Consider the following 17497-nt stretch of genomic DNA (forward strand, 5'->3'; position numbering starts at 1 on the left):
CTCCTTTGCCATGATAACCACAGCAGGAAGCGGATGAGTGAAAACGGAAGCATCGGAGACTGAAGCAAAGACAAACCTATTGCGTAAGCGTCGAAACCTCTTCGCTCCCAGCGACGCGCAGGCGCAACGTAGCTCCACGCTCTGGGGGTTGAGGCCCTCACTTTGTCGTCACAGGGCAAATGATCAGGGTGCGTCCGCCTTTTCCCTCCCCCTTCTATCCTCCTCCCTTTTCCCCTCCCCTTGTCCCTCAGTCTTCTCCCTCCTTCCTCTCTCCCTCCCTCTGGCGTCCCCCTCAGAATCCCGCTTCCGCTCGGCGGCCGTCTGCCGAAGGGTGTCCCGCCTCTTCCGCCTCTACAGCGGAGGTGGCGGCGGCAGCGGCGCCTGCGCGTCTTCTGTCAGGGTCAGCAGGCGGGTCCCCTGGGTGGTCCACCTGCGCGTCGCGGAGCCGCGCCGTGGGGGTCGATGGCGATGAACTATAACGCGAAGGATGAAGTGGATGGTGGACCCCCGTGTGCTCCCGGGGGCACCGCTAAGAACCGGAGACCGGATAACACGGCCTTCAAACAGCAACGGTTGCCGGCTTGGCAGCCCATCCTTACGGCTGGCACGGTGCTACCTACCTTCTTCATCATCGGCCTCATCTTCATCCCCATTGGCATCGGCATCTTCGTCACCTCCAACAACATCCGCGAGATCGAGGTGAGGGGAGGGAGCGGCGGTGGGTGTTGGCGCTGCCCCGGAACCGGGTCCTCCCCGTCTGCTCCACTCCAGCCTCAGCTCCCTGGGGGTTTGACAGGCTGGCTCTGTCCTCCCCTGCGTCTTCCCTCTCTCTTCCTCTCGTTCTTTTTCTTTCTGTGTGTTTCCGGAATTTTGCAGTTTTGTCCGAGCTTCCTCTTGCGATTTACAGGGTTTCAGACGGAATGAATGTTTAATGCAGGGGGTGGGTCGGGTGAAGAACGCCCCTTTAATGCGCGGTTCGTGTGGTTCTGTTGGGATTTTTGCCTTCAACGGAGGTTAAAAAGCAGTGGGGAAAAAAAGAAGTTCTGTCTAGGTGTAACTCCGGGAGAACTGACTTGGTCGGAGTGTCATTACTCGCGTGGGGATTACAGAGATTAACGCGTTGGCCATTGTTAGGGAAAGGAGCAGGGTCATAGAGGTATTGATGATTTTTATGTAAAGAAGTTGTGTTACCAGGTCACGTATTAGGACATATAACCGAAGTGCGCACAGTACCTTTCATTTTGTGCTCATAACTGCTTTTAGTTGTAAGGCATGATATAGGTAAAAGATAACCAGAATCTTCAATTCTTGTTTTGCTTTTAGGCTGTGTTTAATAATCATGCCCTACATTCGCCCTAGTTTTTTTTTTTCTTTTTAACTCCTAGAATTTAAATTTTAAAAAAAGAGTCAAGGACTACACAGAATTAGTTGTACACTATCTACTGAACATTTTACTGATATAAAACATGACGAGCTTGGAGAAGCATCTTGATTGTCAGAGCAGCAATCATAGTGTCTTCATCTGTTTGTAGTGGTTAAGTTAGGTTGATACTAGAATGTAAATACTTCCTAGAGATGTCCAATATTAAAATCTGCTCATTCTCTTTTCTCGTACACCAGAGGGTATTTTTATCTGTTTGAAAGGGCAGGAACTGGCATCAATTTCTTTTGATTTCTTCTGTCCTATCAGGTTATGCCATGTTTTTTCTAAATTTATTAAATACTTTAAATTTGTGTATGTGATTTAATAAGGACTTTCAGAGTAATTTTATTTCAACTACTGAAATAGGCATGAAGATACCTATTTTACAATGTAATCTACAATGTTACTTCTAAAAACAAAATCAGTTATTTCCTTTAATTGTACAATGCTCACTTTGAAGTTAATAGTAATTAGTATCAATAGCATAGTTTTTAAATCTTTTACTAAAAATTCATTTTTGGTTTATTAATTGGAGAAAGTACCACAGTATGTTTCCTCAGCATGTATTTTTATTTGTTTTATCATTTTTATCTCCCTAATAATCCTGCAAATATGGTATTCACTCAACCACACTAGGATCACACATATCAGGATATGAGCAAAATAGTGTATGTAATGCAAGGACCTATGGGCTCTAGGTTGGTGTTAGGCAGAGCTGGTGTTAAATTCCAGCTCAGCTACTAACTAGCTCAGTTTCTTGGAAAACTTTCTCTCTCCATGCTTAAGTTTCCTCACCTGTAAAATAGGTGAATAATGCCTATCTTATAAAATGTGAGAGAAACAATACAGATAACATTCCTGGCACTAAGTTATTACAATAAATAGTTACTGTCAATATGATGATCACTGATCAGGAGATGAGAAGTGGAATCAGAGAGGTTGATATTTGTTACTAAGCTAGCAGAGTATTGTATGTCTTGATTCCCAGCCTTAATCTTTTACACTGCGCTGGAATCCTGACTGCATTGTGAATAGTTAAGTAGAAGAAAATAATTTAACATTAGAAATTTGATCATTTTACTTAAACTTAAGAGATTAAGATGAAAGTGGCAATAATTTGGAATTTTACACTATGGGAATTTACTAAATTATCAGAACTCAACTTCGTTAATGTTTACTATACCATGAAAATAAATATGTACTTTGTTTAAAACTTCAGGTTCTGAAATAAATAAGGTTCTTTACACTAAGTAGTTGTTGAAATGGAAATTTCTTGACTAGATCTCGTGTATGTAATTTTGATTTCGAGGTGCCTGAGGAGCCTTCTGCATCTTGGTCTGGTTAAAAGGGCACTGAAGAGTTAAGGCAGTAGAGTTGAGGTCTCACCTCTGTTACTCTAGTTTGTGATCCTAGGTATGTTTTTGAGTCTTAGTTTCTTTTTCTTGAAGAAGCAAAAAATTCAGACTAGATGATCTCTGATATGCTGTTCAACTCTAAAAATCTATGACTTCCAGCTTTAATGGGGCTTAAAAAAATGCTGCGTATTCAAATTGGATCACCTTTAGAACCAGAGGAAATGAAAATTAGGAATGATTAGGAATTTTGTACCAACACTGACAATACAGTTATGTAAATAAAATCACAATTTTTAAAAATTTGGCTGTTAGGGGCGCCTGGGTGACTCAGTAGGTTAAGCAACTGCCTTCGGCTCATGTCATGATCCTAGAGTCCCAGGATGGAGTCTGCATCAGGCTCCCTGCTTCTCCCTCTCACCCTCCCCCCTCTCATGCTCTCTCTCTCTCTCAAATAAATAAATAAAATTAAAAAAAAAATTTGGCTGTTATATATGTAGAAAATTGGTTCTGGTTCAGGTGTGGAATACTAGAAAAACCTAGAGAACTTTTCCAAAATATACCTGCTTGTTTCTGCCAGCTCTCCACCCTATATTAGCCACTAGTTTAGGTTAAAATATGTTGAGGGTTGGGGTGCCTGGGTGGCTCAGTCAGTTAAGTGACTAACTGGCTCAGGTGATAATCCCGGGGTCCTGGGATCCAGCCCCACATGGCATGTCGGGGCTCCCTGCTCAGCGGGGAGTCTCATTTCTCCCTCTCCCTTTGACCTTGCCCCCTGCTCAAGCTCTCGCCGACATGCTCTCTCTCAAATGAATAAATAAAAAATCTTAAAAAAAAAAAATCTTGAGGGTTATTAAAAGTAAATGGGTAATGAGAAGTTCTTGCCAACTTCTACACTGTTAAGTTGCTCACACTTTAGCTTGTTTCCTCAATTTTGAAAATTTTAAGAACTTTCATTGCTGAATTACATCAAATTACTAGGCAAGAGGAGACTTGTCAAATAAGAATGCTTTTGTAATAGAACATAAAGTGCTAAGATCAGAAATCCAGATTTTTTAGACACAAATATCAGTGGGTCTTTACCCTCCTCCCAGAAATGTTATGTTAAAAAATTATTCTTGTAAAGTGCATTGGACTCTCTTGGAAAAGGTATAAGAAAGATATTTTTAAATTTTAATGCTTATATTTGACAGTATTATCTCTCCAGCCCCCATACTGTTGGGCTTGTATATCTTGTTTAGTTGGTTTTTAGATTTTCCACCATCTAATTCAGTGAAGTTATTAGAAAACTAAAGTTATTAATTTTATCATTCATAAGAAAATGTTTTAAATATTTAATATGTCACTTAACAGTAAGGTTTAATATCTTCATTTATTATTAGCAGCAAGGAATTTTCTTTAATTTGGCAGTTGTAGGAGTCAGGCACATCCTTTTATGGCAAAAATAATGATTTTCTAGCCTAGGGCCCTTGTTGGTGAGGCTGAGCTATTACTTGAATAGAGCTAACTTGAAAAAGTTAATGAGGTCTTCTTAACTATTGCAAGGCATTTATCAGTGTGAAGTTACGTAGTTTTAAATTAATGGTTAGAATCAGATGAGTACATTTTTCAAAGTAATAATTCAGAGTATATTTAAAAACTAAATATTTACTTCAAATTAATATTGCCAAAAGTGTTCAAGAAACATTCTCATTAAATTTTAGTGGAATCGGACCCCCTTTCCCCCCCACAACATGTTTGATAGATCCCAACTCTCCTCTGCTTTTATCTTTTTTTTTTTTTTTAAAGATTATATTTATTTATTTGACAGAGAGAGAGACAACCAGAGAGGGAACACAAGCAGGGAGAGTGGGAGAGGGAGAAGCAGGCTTCCCACCGAGCAGGGAGCCCGATGCGGGGCTCGGTCCCAGGACCCCGGGACCATGACCCGAGCCGAAGGCAGGCGCCTAACGACTGAGCCACCCAGGTGCCCCTCCTCTGCTTTTATCTTACTATATCATTTACTGCCCTCAATTATTTAATCCTGGTTATTTTCTGTTTCCCTCATTCTCTAATTATATTCCTGTATAACTTGGACTCTTACCTAATAAGATTTTTAAAAGGATTAGATTTCTCTTCTGCATTTAGTATTATTCTTTGTTTATACTTAGCCTACAGCTAAGAGTCAAGGAAGAATAAATTGCTGTGTAGAAATGATGGTTAAAGGTAGGCACTATATGTTAAAAAATTTAAAATTTTCATATTCAGATGAATTGCAATGGTTTAGAAGCTGACTCTTGGAAATTAAGAGGTTTGTAGTGTGTTTTAATTTGTTTCTCAAGCAACTTTAGTTCTTAGAGCAGCAAGGCATGACAAAGTAAATATGGCTGGCCCGGACCATTTTATAAAGCTCAGGAACTGAGACTGGTTCTATAGAGGAACATTTGCAGTTGATTTGATGATAGAGAACACTAACTTTGGACCCCAATTATGTGAAATGTTATCCCCCCAAAATAATTTCATTCTTATTAGTAGACCTGTGTTGCCAGAAAATTGTATGCTAGTGTTAATATATTTTGAATTTCATCAATAAAAATTTGTGCAAACTTGTTTTCTCTTGTTATATAAAGAACCTACATAATATCCTCAACCTTGCTTCTTGGTTTGCAAAGCCTAGAGTGTTCACTTTCTGGCCCTTTACAGAAAAGAATTTCCTGCACTTGATTTAGAGTTTTAAAGAAACATACTGGCAAATTTAGCATTTGTTACAAAAACAGCAATGTTTAACTTACACTTTCTGATTCTCAATAATCTTTCAAGGTAGGTATAATGATCTCTGATAATTGCTTGTGTTCAACCGTCTTTGTACACATTTCATAGATAAAAAAGGCCTTAGCTAAACTTGTATTAATATTGGCTGAGGTGATACCATTCTTCATTTCTTTGCACAGTCAGATAAAGTTTATGCAACCTTTAAAAAATTGCTTTTGAAATTTTTACTTTGGAGAAAGGATTCAGATAAATTCTTTAGTATGGAATTATTAGTTCAAAGAAACAAAAACTTAATCTAATTAATACTTACAATGATTTACCTTATTACTCAGCATTGTGTTGGGTGACCTGTTTAGGTCTTATATTGATTTCCTTTAAGACAGTTTTACATTCAAAAATGGAAGTTTTCCAGTCCTTATAGTGTAAAAACTCATGTCCTTCAAACTCCTCCTTTCCCAGTGCATTAAATTCAGTTTGTTTCTGAGGAGTAGAATGTATTTTTAGAGTTACTAAGAAGAAATGACAGTTTTATTTAGAGGAACAATTACAATGGTAGCAAAACAAAGCTGAGAAATATGATAATCTTTAAACTAATCTAATCATCTACATCTGTTGTTCTGTTTTACCTCTGGTTCTTTGTGTTTTGTATTTAAGCTAATGGGCAGGTCTACAGTTTATCATTGTATTCTTTATTATGCTTTGTATGCTTTTGACATTTAATAAGCATTAATTTTTAAAAATAAGGGAACTGTAGTTCCTCTTCCCCCTGGTAGCCTCTTTCTTCCTAGGATAAGTGATGGACTGTTGTCTTTAGTATGGACTTTTTCCCCCCCTACCTTTTCTGAGGTATATAATTGACAAATAAAAATTGTGTTCAGTGTATGATGTTCAGGTGTTCAGTGTATGATGGTTTGATATATGTATGTATACATTGTGAAATGATCACCATTATCAAGCTGATTAACACAACCATCACCTACCACAGTTAACCTCTTTGCTGAGAATACTTTAAGGTCCACATTTAACAAAAAGATAAGAGATAACAAGTGCTGGTGAGGGTGTAGAGAAAAGGGAACCCTGGTGGAATGTAAATCGGTAAACCATTATGGAAGAGCATCAGAAAATTAAAAAAGGAACTACCGTATGATCCCACAGTCCCACTACTGGGTATATATCCAAAGGAACTGAAATTAGTATCTGAAAGGGTTATCTGCACTCCCATGTTCACAAGCTTTGTGATTATATCCAATGGATTTTATTACAATCTGGGCATTAGGTCAGGCTACCCTTGAATTTTAGCTGATAAAGGACTTAGTGGGTTTGGGTGGTAAAAACTCATAGAATGAGTTAAATTTACCTAGAGTTTTAATTGACATTGGGCACATTCTGTATCAAAGTGCTGCTCTGGACATAGTGAACATTAGGAAAATGTTTGCGAACAGAGCCTCTTTTAGAAATTTTTTTTTTTTTCTCAAGCCGAGAATCGTCCTTCTTAAGGACCCTAGGATCTTTTGGGGGATATGAGATTATACATCTAAAAGGAAAACTAAGCCTCGCTAGGTTAGTGACACAAGCAGAACATAGTTCAAAGGAAGATAAGATCACATCTGTCTTTAATAACCATGGGAAGCTTTGTGGAGGAAGTGGGCTTTGAGCTGGAACTGGAAAGATAAAGAACACTTCTAAATGGGAGGTTGGATGCATTCCAAGAAAGGAGATTAATATGAGCAAAGGTGTAGTGACAGAAAATCAAAAGGTGTATAGAGAATATAGGAGTAAGGGCAAATAAGCCAGTGCCAGATTGTGGATAGACTTCAAGTATTCGATAATGAGTATATTAAACTGAGGAAGTGGCGTGATTTGATACAATGTGTATCCGTTAGGATTGGGTTCAACAATGAGGAAATAAGATTTTCATTCTCATGTAAAAATCCCTTAGAAACACAGTCTCTGGCTAGGGTGGAGGTACTGTTTTACTGGGTCCTCTGTCTAGTTTACTGCTCTGCCATTCTTAGGGATTGGAGCTGATGCTAACAATCCAGAATGGAGACTAGAGCTCTGTTGTTGTACCCTTTTCCAGGCAGCAGTGTGAAAGGAGAGCCAAAGAACAAAGGGGTAGGATAGGCCTCTTCAAGAAGGTTTGAGGAAGCTGCTCCGTACTGCCTCCACTTAGTAACAAGGCCACACTAGCTGTAAGGGCAGCTAGAGGCTAGAAATGTGGCCTTTCTTTTGATAACAAGATTCTCAGCTGGTAATTGAGGTTTTTTTTTTTAATTAAGGTTTTTATTTTAATTTCAGTGTAGTTAACATACAGTGTTATATTAGTTTCAGGTGTACAAGATTTTATTTGTTTATTCGACAGAGAGAGCGAAAGAGTACAAGCAGGGGGAGCAGTAGAGGGAGAGGGAGAAGCAGGCTTCCCGCTGAGCAGGGAGCCCGACGTGGGCCTTGATCCCAGGACCCTGATGAGATCATGACCTGAGCCGAAGGCAGATGCTTAACCATCAGAGCCACCCAGGCGCCCCTGATTCAACAATTCTATACATTACTCAGTGCTCATCATGATAAGTGTCCTCTTTAATCCCCATCCCCTATTTCACCCATCACTCTGCCTAACCCCTCTCTGGTCATCATCAGTTCTCTATAATTAGTAATTGAGTTTTAAGCTATGGAAGAAAGGTAGCACAGAAATTGAGGTTGGAGGATGTTAGGAGTCTCTGCAAAATAAGGCTATATATAGAAAGATTTGTCTGGTGGTAATATTGACCAGATGGGAGCTAAATCATCTAGATATAAGTCTAGAAAAATAGATTGCATTTTTATATTGATTATGGTATTGAATTGGACTTGATTTCATAGTAAAAGGCAGTATGTGTTTTGTATGTGAAAAGCAAATCCAGGTGTATCACTTTGCTGATAAGTTTTTAAAAAAATAAGTTAATGGAAGGAATTTTGAGGATCATCACCTTCTTCCTCTTATTTTCTTTAGCCTCTCTTTTTTCCTTCTCTGTTCAGCATATGTGTGTTCCAGTTTTACCTCTTAAAAAATAAAAAGTCCTATCTTAATTCTGTTTACTAATAAAAATATTAATGACTTACCTTTGAGTTTTTACTGTGCTAAGAATTTTGCATACATATGTCGTTTGATATAGTGACACAATGGTAATGTTGTTCCTTTTTTTTTTTTTTTTTGGAAGGGGATGTGGAATCTGAGATTAAGTCATTGCTTAATCACATAAGTAGAATTCAAATCCTAGCACTCTTAGCTCTTGTTTTGATTCTTGTAGGTACTGGTCTGTATTCTCTTTTTCCACACAGTCTGTGTGAAAAGAAGGGTCCACACTTGTTCATAATGTACATTCTCATCTTTCATTAACTCGCTCCTTAATTCACTATATCTGAAGTATGTTGGGTAGTGAAAAGTGCTATGAAGAAAAATGAAGGAAAGGGAATAGGAAGGGTTGAAGAATGGTTCACAGTTTTAAATAGAATAGTCAGGGAAGGCTTCAGTAAAGTGGTATTTGAATAAAGATCTAAAAGAAGTCATAATGAGCCATATTGATGACTGAGGGAAGGATGTTCCAGGCAGAAGAAAGAGTAAGAGCAAAAGTCCTGAAGAGTGTGTTTAGTAGGATGTTTGAGGAACAGCAAAGAGGCTAGTGTGGCTGGAGTGCAGTGAGAAGTGGAGAGGAATAGTAGAAGATGAGGTTAGAGTGGTAAAGTCGTGGGCTGCACAGCACATGGGCCACTATAAGGATTTTGGAAGCCACTGAAGAGTTTCGCACAGATAGATGACGTGATCTTACTTATGGTTAAAAGAGTCACTCTGGCCATGATATGGAGAATATTACCTGGGGGATAAAAGTAGAAGCAGGTATGGGGAAGCAAGAATGTCCTGTCTTCTTCAAAGTCCCTCTAGCTGGTCTAAGAATCAAATTGATGAGAAGATTAATAGGAGAAAATAAAATTTAATAGCATATGTATGGGGAATCCACACAGACATGGAAATTCCAAAAACAGGCAAAATGAGGTATATATGCCATAATGAACTAAGGAGAAGGGTAGAGGGTCTGGAACTTCAAAGGGAAGGAATGTAGTTCACAGGAAGATAAGATAAACAAATTTTGCCGGACAGCTCAGAAACAGTGGGACAAAGAAGACTGATCAAACAGGCCTTGCTAGGTTCTTCCCTGTCTACCATTGCTAGTTATTGTACAATGTAGTTATCTATGGTGATAGCTCTCTTCCTGGAGCAGGTCCTCTAAATTATTTTTAGGCAGTTGTGCGGGAGGTAAAACCTTTTCGTGAATCTGCTGGGTTTTGATGGCTTTTTAACTTAAATGATCTTTATACCACAGTGGCCCATTCCGGAGCAACTTGCTCTCAGTCCCTACACCGGGAAACTAGATAAGGGTCTACTGCAGTAATTCAAGCAGATGGTGGTGGCCACAGTAGAATGGTTGCAGTAAAAAGCAGTTAGATTTAGAATATATTATGTGGATATCATGTATAAAATTTATTTATTTGTTTACTTACTGCATATTGAATTGTTAAAACATAGGCAAATGTATTAATAAATTAAATTTTTTATTAAAAAGTGGAATATATTATGAACATAGCGCTAATAGAATTTCCTCAGGTATGAACATGAAGGGGGGGGGTGAGAGAAATTGTAGAATCAAAGATAACTTTAAGATATTTTGACCTGCATTAGAAGGATGGAGTTATAATTTATTGAGATAGAGGAAGACTGCAGAAGTAGTGTTGGTGTAGTAGTAGGGGTTTTTGCAGGGTGAGAAGCTGAAAAAAAAAGTTCTATTTTTGACTTGTTAGGGTGAGATGCCTTTTAGACATCCAAGTTGGAAATAATGAGTAGGCAATTGAATATATGAGTCTAGGGGGAAGGATGAGACTTGGGTCACAAATTTTGAGGGTTAATCAGCATAGATGATTTATAAAGACATAAGATGGAGTAAAGTCAAGAGAGTAGTTACAGGTCAAAGAAAAGTGAGAGCATCTAGGCAGCCCGGAGTCACTCCAGTGTTTGTGGAGGTTGGGGAGATGAGGAGGAACAGCAAAGGGATTGGAAAGGAGCAGCCAGTGAGGTAGGAGAAAAACAAGGTAAATGTGTTGTCCTGGAAACCAGTTTTAAGGAAAAGTGTGTGGACAATAATAATGCTCAGTTCTCCTGCTGATAGCTCACATAAAGGGAGAACTGAGAGCTGACCTTGGAATTACATGATACATTTCATAACATGAAAAGCAGTGATGAACCTGTCCTACAGTGAGTGCCATCACCATCCACATGGTTTTTCACACCAGAAATCCTGGAAGTCGAACTAAACTTATTTATCATCATCCCATCTCTAGGTACTAAGTTTTATAGATTCTACTTTATTTTTTTGAATCTGTCTTTTCCCCGTTTCCACTGTTGTTTTCTTAGTTTGTGTTCTCAACGTTTCCCAACTGGATTATTGCGGTAGTACTCTATTTTCTTTGCTTCTAGTCTGTTATTTTCTTTAGTCTTTCTGCACATTACTGACAGGGTGATTTTTTTTTTTTTTTTAAGCTAGTCTGAATATTTCGTTTCTTGCTTAAAATTTCTCCTATGATTCCTTCTAGTATTCAGGCTTATGTTCAGACCCCTTCATGCGGAATGTAATTTTCTTCAAGATAGGCTACTTTTCTGCTTCTTTAGCCTCACCTCCTACCACTCCCCTACTCTTTGGTCTAGCCATAGCAAACTACCATAGTTTCTGGAACGTGGCATGCTGCCCGATCTACCTAAAATGTCTTTCCTTTTTTTATTCTGCCATTTGTTTCAAATTTCATTCCTGTCAACGCTATGGAAAATGTTCCCTGATTCCTCCCTTTCCCCACCTGATAATAAATGCTTCTCAGGTTCCATAAGTACTAGCTTATGGCCTTTTCTAACATCATCAAATTATATCCTGTAACTATTAACATGACTTTCTATTTCACTAGTCTATAAATTCTTTTGTAGTATGAACAATGTATTTTTCCATTATATATTCCCATCCTGTAGTATAATGTTTCGCATTTAATAGGGGCTAAGATGTTTTAATGAACAAATTAATTAAACTGAGTACAATCAAATTTTAAAACCGTTTATTGAGAGTTTATTGATCATCTGAATGGTAATGTGTTTCTGAAGGAGTTACTGAAATTAGCCAAGGAAAGTGTTACAGGTTACAAGATGAAACTTGTATTAATATGATATCCACCCATGTCTAAAGGCAAAACAAATTTGCCTGTTGAATAGTCATCTAGAGAGTGCTGAAAATTTAGCAGATAGGTTGATTGGCAAATGTTGGAGCAAGGAGGAGGGTGCATAATTTTAAAAATGTAAAATACATCCCCTGCTCCTGTACACAAACACAGGCTTTTTTGAGGTTTATTTTAAAAGAAAGTGCTGTTGTATACATATTAGTTCTGAAAAATTGGAAACCATAGACGAACCAACCATTACATGGATTTGTAGTTTAATTTCTAAATTTAATTGAAATTTATTTAAGAATGATTATATTATAGCATCTAATAGCATTGTACATCAATACACTAAGTTGGCTATTGTTCTAAGTTCTCAGGTCTCACATTATATACAATTATGTTTAGTTTTGAAAAAAAAATTTTTTTTAAAGATTTTATTTATTTGATAGAGAGAGACACACAGAGAGAGAGGGAATACAAGCAGAGGGAGTGGGAGAGGGAGAAGCAGGCTTCCCGCAGAGCAGGGAGCCCGATGTGGGTCTCAATCCTAGGACACTGGGATCATGACCTGAGCCGAAGGCAGATGCTTAACGACTGAGCCACCCAGGCGCCCCGAAAAGAATTTTTTAACTTAATTTTTTAAAAAGATATAATGTACTTTCCCCCTCCCTTTAAAAATAATAGCATGAGGTCTCAAAGTTTGATCTGTAGTGGAAACAATGAGAGTCAAATTCAGGGATACTAAATATATTGCTAAGGAAGAATTAGCAAAACTTGGAAGCTAATGCTAAAGTTGGTGTTGAGACTTTGAACTTGGATGCTTGGGACAGTGGTGATACTGTAGCCAGGGCACAGGGGTGCAAGAGCACCTGGCTCCAGGGGTCCCAAATAGATCAGGTTCGGCCAGTTGCCGCTGACAAAATCCAAAGACAGAAGGGAGGAGTGGTGGTGAAAAAAGAAAAGAATCTATTTCAGTGTGGCCAGCACGGGACGGAAGTGGACTAGTTTCCCAAACGCTGTCTCCAAAGTGTTGAAAATACTTCTTGGTTTATATAAGGAAAATATGGGACAAAGGTCAGTGGGTACATGCAGGTGGGCAGTAAAGGTCAGGTGAGTCATTGTCTTGGGAGTCAGTCATGCTGGTCTTGCTGGCTCAGGGCAGTCCTTATTGCTGAGGGGGTAATTTTGTTCCCAATCATGGGGATGCTTTTCCTGCAGGGTCTTTTGCTTGAGTTAAGTGATAAGCTGGAAAGAACTTAATTAGAAAGTACAGACTGAGGTCAAAATGAAGGTAGTTTAAATAAGTCCTCTTTCAGTACTATTTACAGGTATCTAAGACAACCATTGGGTGTGAGATTAAGGGATTCAATGAACTATCATTATTGATTTTCTTAAAGTAAGTTTTTAGGGAAGCACAACCAGACGCTTAATTGACTGAGCCACCCAGGCACCCCAACAAAGTCGTTTTTAATTTGTTGTTAAGTTGAAAAATGTGAAGATTTGGTATTGTTTAAAACATCAGCATATTCACAATCGATGCCAATTTTATTCTTTGATTTTATTAATTTATTTGAGAGAGAGCAAGGAGGGGGGAGCAGAGAGAAAGTGTGGGCTCCTATCCAATATGACTGGTGTCCTTATAAGAAGAGACAGACATTCACAGAGGGAAGGTGATGTGGAGACAGACATAGGGAGAATCATGTCGCAATAGAGGCAGAGGTGGAGTGATGCACATGCAAGTCAAAGAACACCAAGAATTGACGGCCACTACCAGAAGCTAGAAGGAGGCAAGGAAGGAATCTACCCAGAGTCCCAGAGGGGGTATAGCCCTGCTGACACCTTGCATTCAGACTTCTAGCCTTCAGAATTGTGAGAGAATAAATTTCACGTTGTTGTAAGACACCCAGTTTGTGGCAATTTGTTACAGCAGCCCGAGGAAACTCATTTAGTCACATACCAGCCTTTTGGTTTGGGGCAGTTATTTAACCTCTGAATTTCAGTTTCCTCTCTGTAAAAGGTTAAGAGCAGTTCTGGCATGGAGAAGACATTTGGGAAATAATAGCTAGTTTTGCTATTGCTGTCCTTTCTTTAAAGGTAATTTACATTATTACCTAATTCATTAATTTATCATTTCCAAGTGTGAAATTGAAACTCACTGATTGAATTAGAAGTAAAATCCTTGGGGTGCCTGGGTGGCTCAGTTAGTTGAGCAGCTGACTTTGGCTCCAGTAAAACACAGAGTATCATTATGGCTTCAGTTTACCTTCTTTAGCCTTATTTCCTTCCAATATGAAAACTGTCCATAAATCCAAAATGTTTATGCTCATTGTCCGAAATATACCTGTGCCCTTTAACTATTCTTCTACAGAGCAAAGGGGACTGTTGATGCTTCAGAAAAAGCAGTTCAGTAGAAGAAACTTGGGATTGGGGTCAGAAATGCTTGGTTTTAGCCTAGTGCAAGCTGTTGCTATTTGTGTGACCTTAGGCAGGTTTCTGAATGTGTTCTTTTTTGTACAGTGGAAATAACAATATAGGATTTTGGTGAGAATCAGATGAAATACAGAATAGAAAGGAATGTGTAAACAATATTGAAGTTTAGGTATGATTGCTTTTGTATCTATTTTGTACCATATGTTATGCCTTACATGTAGTAATGCTTAATATGTTAATGATAATGGTTTTTTTAAAAAATTCCTTTCAGATTTTCTTGAGATCAAAAGACATGCCAATTTTTTGTACATTTTGAAAACTATATCAAAAGATTGTAATGAAAATGTTATAGCTATTCCCCCCTTATTCTTGGCTCCAGTAAAATGTTCAGTTTTAATATACTGTAGTGTAATTTATTAGACTTCACATTCCATCATATTATTTTTGTTCAAATAAATAATAAATATCCTTGCTTAATCACAATTAGTAATCTTTCTTTCCTACTTTGCCCTAGAAACTAAGCTGAAAGAGAGTGATTTGAGAGGTATTTGTTCAAAGGCGTACAATATGGTAATAGGCACAGCTGGCAGCTTTTTTAAAAATCCTTAAATTAGTCTTAAAAAAGCAAAAATGCAGTTTTTTTAAATAAAATTTGAAAAAAATTTCAGTATAGCTTAATATAGGTTTTAAAATACAGTTCTATCTTCTAAATGGTCTCATCTTTCATCTCTTCAGAATCATAAAACTTAGCTTTTAAGTGGGATATTGTGCATGAATAGGCCCTGAGCAGAAAGCTGTGGCCCAGCAGGCGTAGTATAAATTACATATGCTTTGCCTCTCTTCATTTAGGAGACCTGTGTTTTTAGCTTGCTTTAGTTATGTGTCTAACTTCTCCTAGATATTTGGTGTGAATAAAAATTTTCTCTAAACAAAGTTTTATTAGTAAGCAAATAAGCTTTGATGGAGAACGTTTCAATATCAGAATTTGACAAAACCAAGATTTATTAAATAGTTTTGTAGTTTTTGACAAGCAATCAGATGTTGGGGCGCCTGGGTGGCTCAGTGAGTTAAGTGTCGGACTCTTGAATTCGACTTAGGTCATGATCTCAGGGTCCTGTGATCAAGCCAGCCAAACCCTGCATTCAGCCTGTGCTCAGTGGGGAGCCTGCTTATCTCCCTGTCCCTTTGCCCCTCCCCTCACGTGCCCATGCTCATGCTCTCTCTCCCTCTCTCGCTGAAATAAATAAATCTTAAAAAAAAGATCAGATGTTGCAATTAGTTGCTGACTCTATTTTCTGTATACTGATTTTAACTTTTTTTTCATTTATAAGGAAAAACTGAACATATATAAAGTTTAAATGTTCGGTTTTAGAAATAAAGATTAAATGGCTATTTTTTTTTTACTTTATTAAGATAAATAAAAGGCTGTTAGTCATAAAATTCTTATTTATCAAAAGAATGAGAACACAAGCAAGCCACAGAGTAGAAAAAAACATTTTTAAAAGGACTATTATCCGAGGATAAAGGACTATTAAGGGACTATTATCCAAAATATGCAAGGAACTCTTAATACTCAGCAATAAGAAAATGAAAAACCCCATTAAAAATTGGGCAAAAGACCTGAAGAGATATCTCACCCAAGAAGATACACAGTATCTTAGTTTGGGCTCTTGTAACAAAAATTCACAAAAGACCATAGACTAGGTGGCTTAAACAACAGATAGTCATTTCGCACAGTTTTTGAAGCAGGGAAGTCTAAGATCATGGTGCTGGTAGATTGATTTCCTGGTGAGAACCCTCTTCTGAGCTTGTAGGAGGTCGCCTTCTTGCTATGTCCTTACCATGGCAGAAAGAGAGCTTTGGTCTCTCTTCTTTTTATTAAGGACACCAATCCCGTCATAGGGACCCCACTCTTATGACCTCATCTAAATCTAATTACCTCCCAAAGCCCCACCTCCAAATGCTATCATATTGGAGGTTAGGGCTGCAACATATAAATTTTGGGGGGACACATTCAGTCTATACATTCCACCCTTTTGCTCCTTAAATTCATGTCCTTCTTGTATGCAAAATATACTTTGATTTCATCCCAACAACCCCCTGAAGTCTCAACTCATTCCAGCATCAACTCTAAAGTCTCATCTAAATAACAGTTAAATCAGATATGGGTGGCACTTGAGGTATGTTCATCCTGAGACAAAATGTCTTTCCAACTGTGAACCTATTTAACCAGGTAAGTTATGTGCTTCCAAAACACAATGGGGGAACTGACAGCATAGACATTCCCATTTGAAAGGGGAGAAAATTAGAGGAAAAAAGGGGTGACAAGTTCTAAGCAAGTCTTCAAAATCTAGCAAGGTAAATACTATTAGATCTTAAGGCTCAAGTGTAATCCTCCTTGGTTTGATGCTCTTCTACCTTCAGGACCTACTGGGCCAGTCTTGCTCCAAGGCTCTTTCTTGGCTGCTGTCATTATCCTTAATGTCTATATCTCTTCCAGCCTCTACCCCTTACACAGTTCCAAAGCCACTTCTATCTTTGTAGGTATTTGTTACAGCAACACCCCGCTTTTTAGTCCCAAACTCTGTTTTAGCTTGGGCTGCCACAAAACAAAACCAAAAAAAACAGAACAGAAAACAGACTGGGTGGCTTAAATAACAGACATTTATTTCTCATGGTTTTGGAGTCTGGGTAGTCTAAGATCAAGGTGCTGATAGATTCAGTTCCTGGTGAGGACCCTCTTCCTCACTTGCAGATGCTGCCTTCTCACTTTGTTCTCACGGGACAGGGAGAGAGAGAGAGCTCTGGTCTCTGCTCATAAGGACACTAACCCCATCATGGGGGGCCCTACCTTCAGGATCTCATCTAAATCTAATTGCCTTCCAACGGCCCCACCTCCAAATATAACCACATTGAAAATTAGTGCTTCAGCACTGAATTTTGGGAGGATACATTTGGTCCCTAATATACAGATGGCAAGTAGTATATGAAAGATGCTTAACAATGATATACATCATCAGAGAATTGTAAATTAAAACAAGATACCACTGTACACCTATTAGGATGGTGAAAATCCAAAAACCTGACAGTAGCACATGCTGGTGAGGATGTGGAACAACAGGAACTCATTCACAGCTGGTGGGAATGCAAAATAGTATAGATGGTTTGGCAGCGTCTTAATAAAACTAAGCATGCTCTTACCATACAATCCAGCATTCCTACACCTTGTAATTTACTCAAATGGGCTGAAAACTTAGGTTCACACAAAACCTGCACACAGATGTTTATAGTAGTTTTACTCATAATTGCC

At 38.3% G+C, this 17497-nt stretch overlaps 1 protein-coding gene across 2 annotated transcripts in view; it reads left to right on the top strand.

Moving 5' to 3' along the window:
- Positions 1-333: 333 nt before the first annotated feature.
- CDC50A (cell division cycle 50 P4-ATPase accessory subunit A) overlaps positions 334-17497 on the top strand; it is a 32544-nt gene continuing 15380 nt past the window's right edge. For both annotated transcript variants that reach the window (XR_015768343.1, XM_028097636.2), the window contains exon 1: positions 334-699. Coding sequence is in view for 1 of the 2 variants with exons in the window: in XM_028097636.2 (XP_027953437.1) it covers positions 463-699 (237 nt within the window). In the remaining variant the exon portion in view is untranslated. The remainder of the gene's footprint in view (positions 700-17497) is intronic.

The sequence above is a fragment of the Eumetopias jubatus genome, unplaced genomic scaffold, assembly GCF_037043125.1.
Source record: "Eumetopias jubatus isolate StellerSeaLion01/CBP00866 unplaced genomic scaffold, mEumJub1_p1.0 scaffold_6, whole genome shotgun sequence".
Lineage (NCBI taxonomy): Eukaryota > Metazoa > Chordata > Mammalia > Carnivora > Otariidae > Eumetopias > Eumetopias jubatus.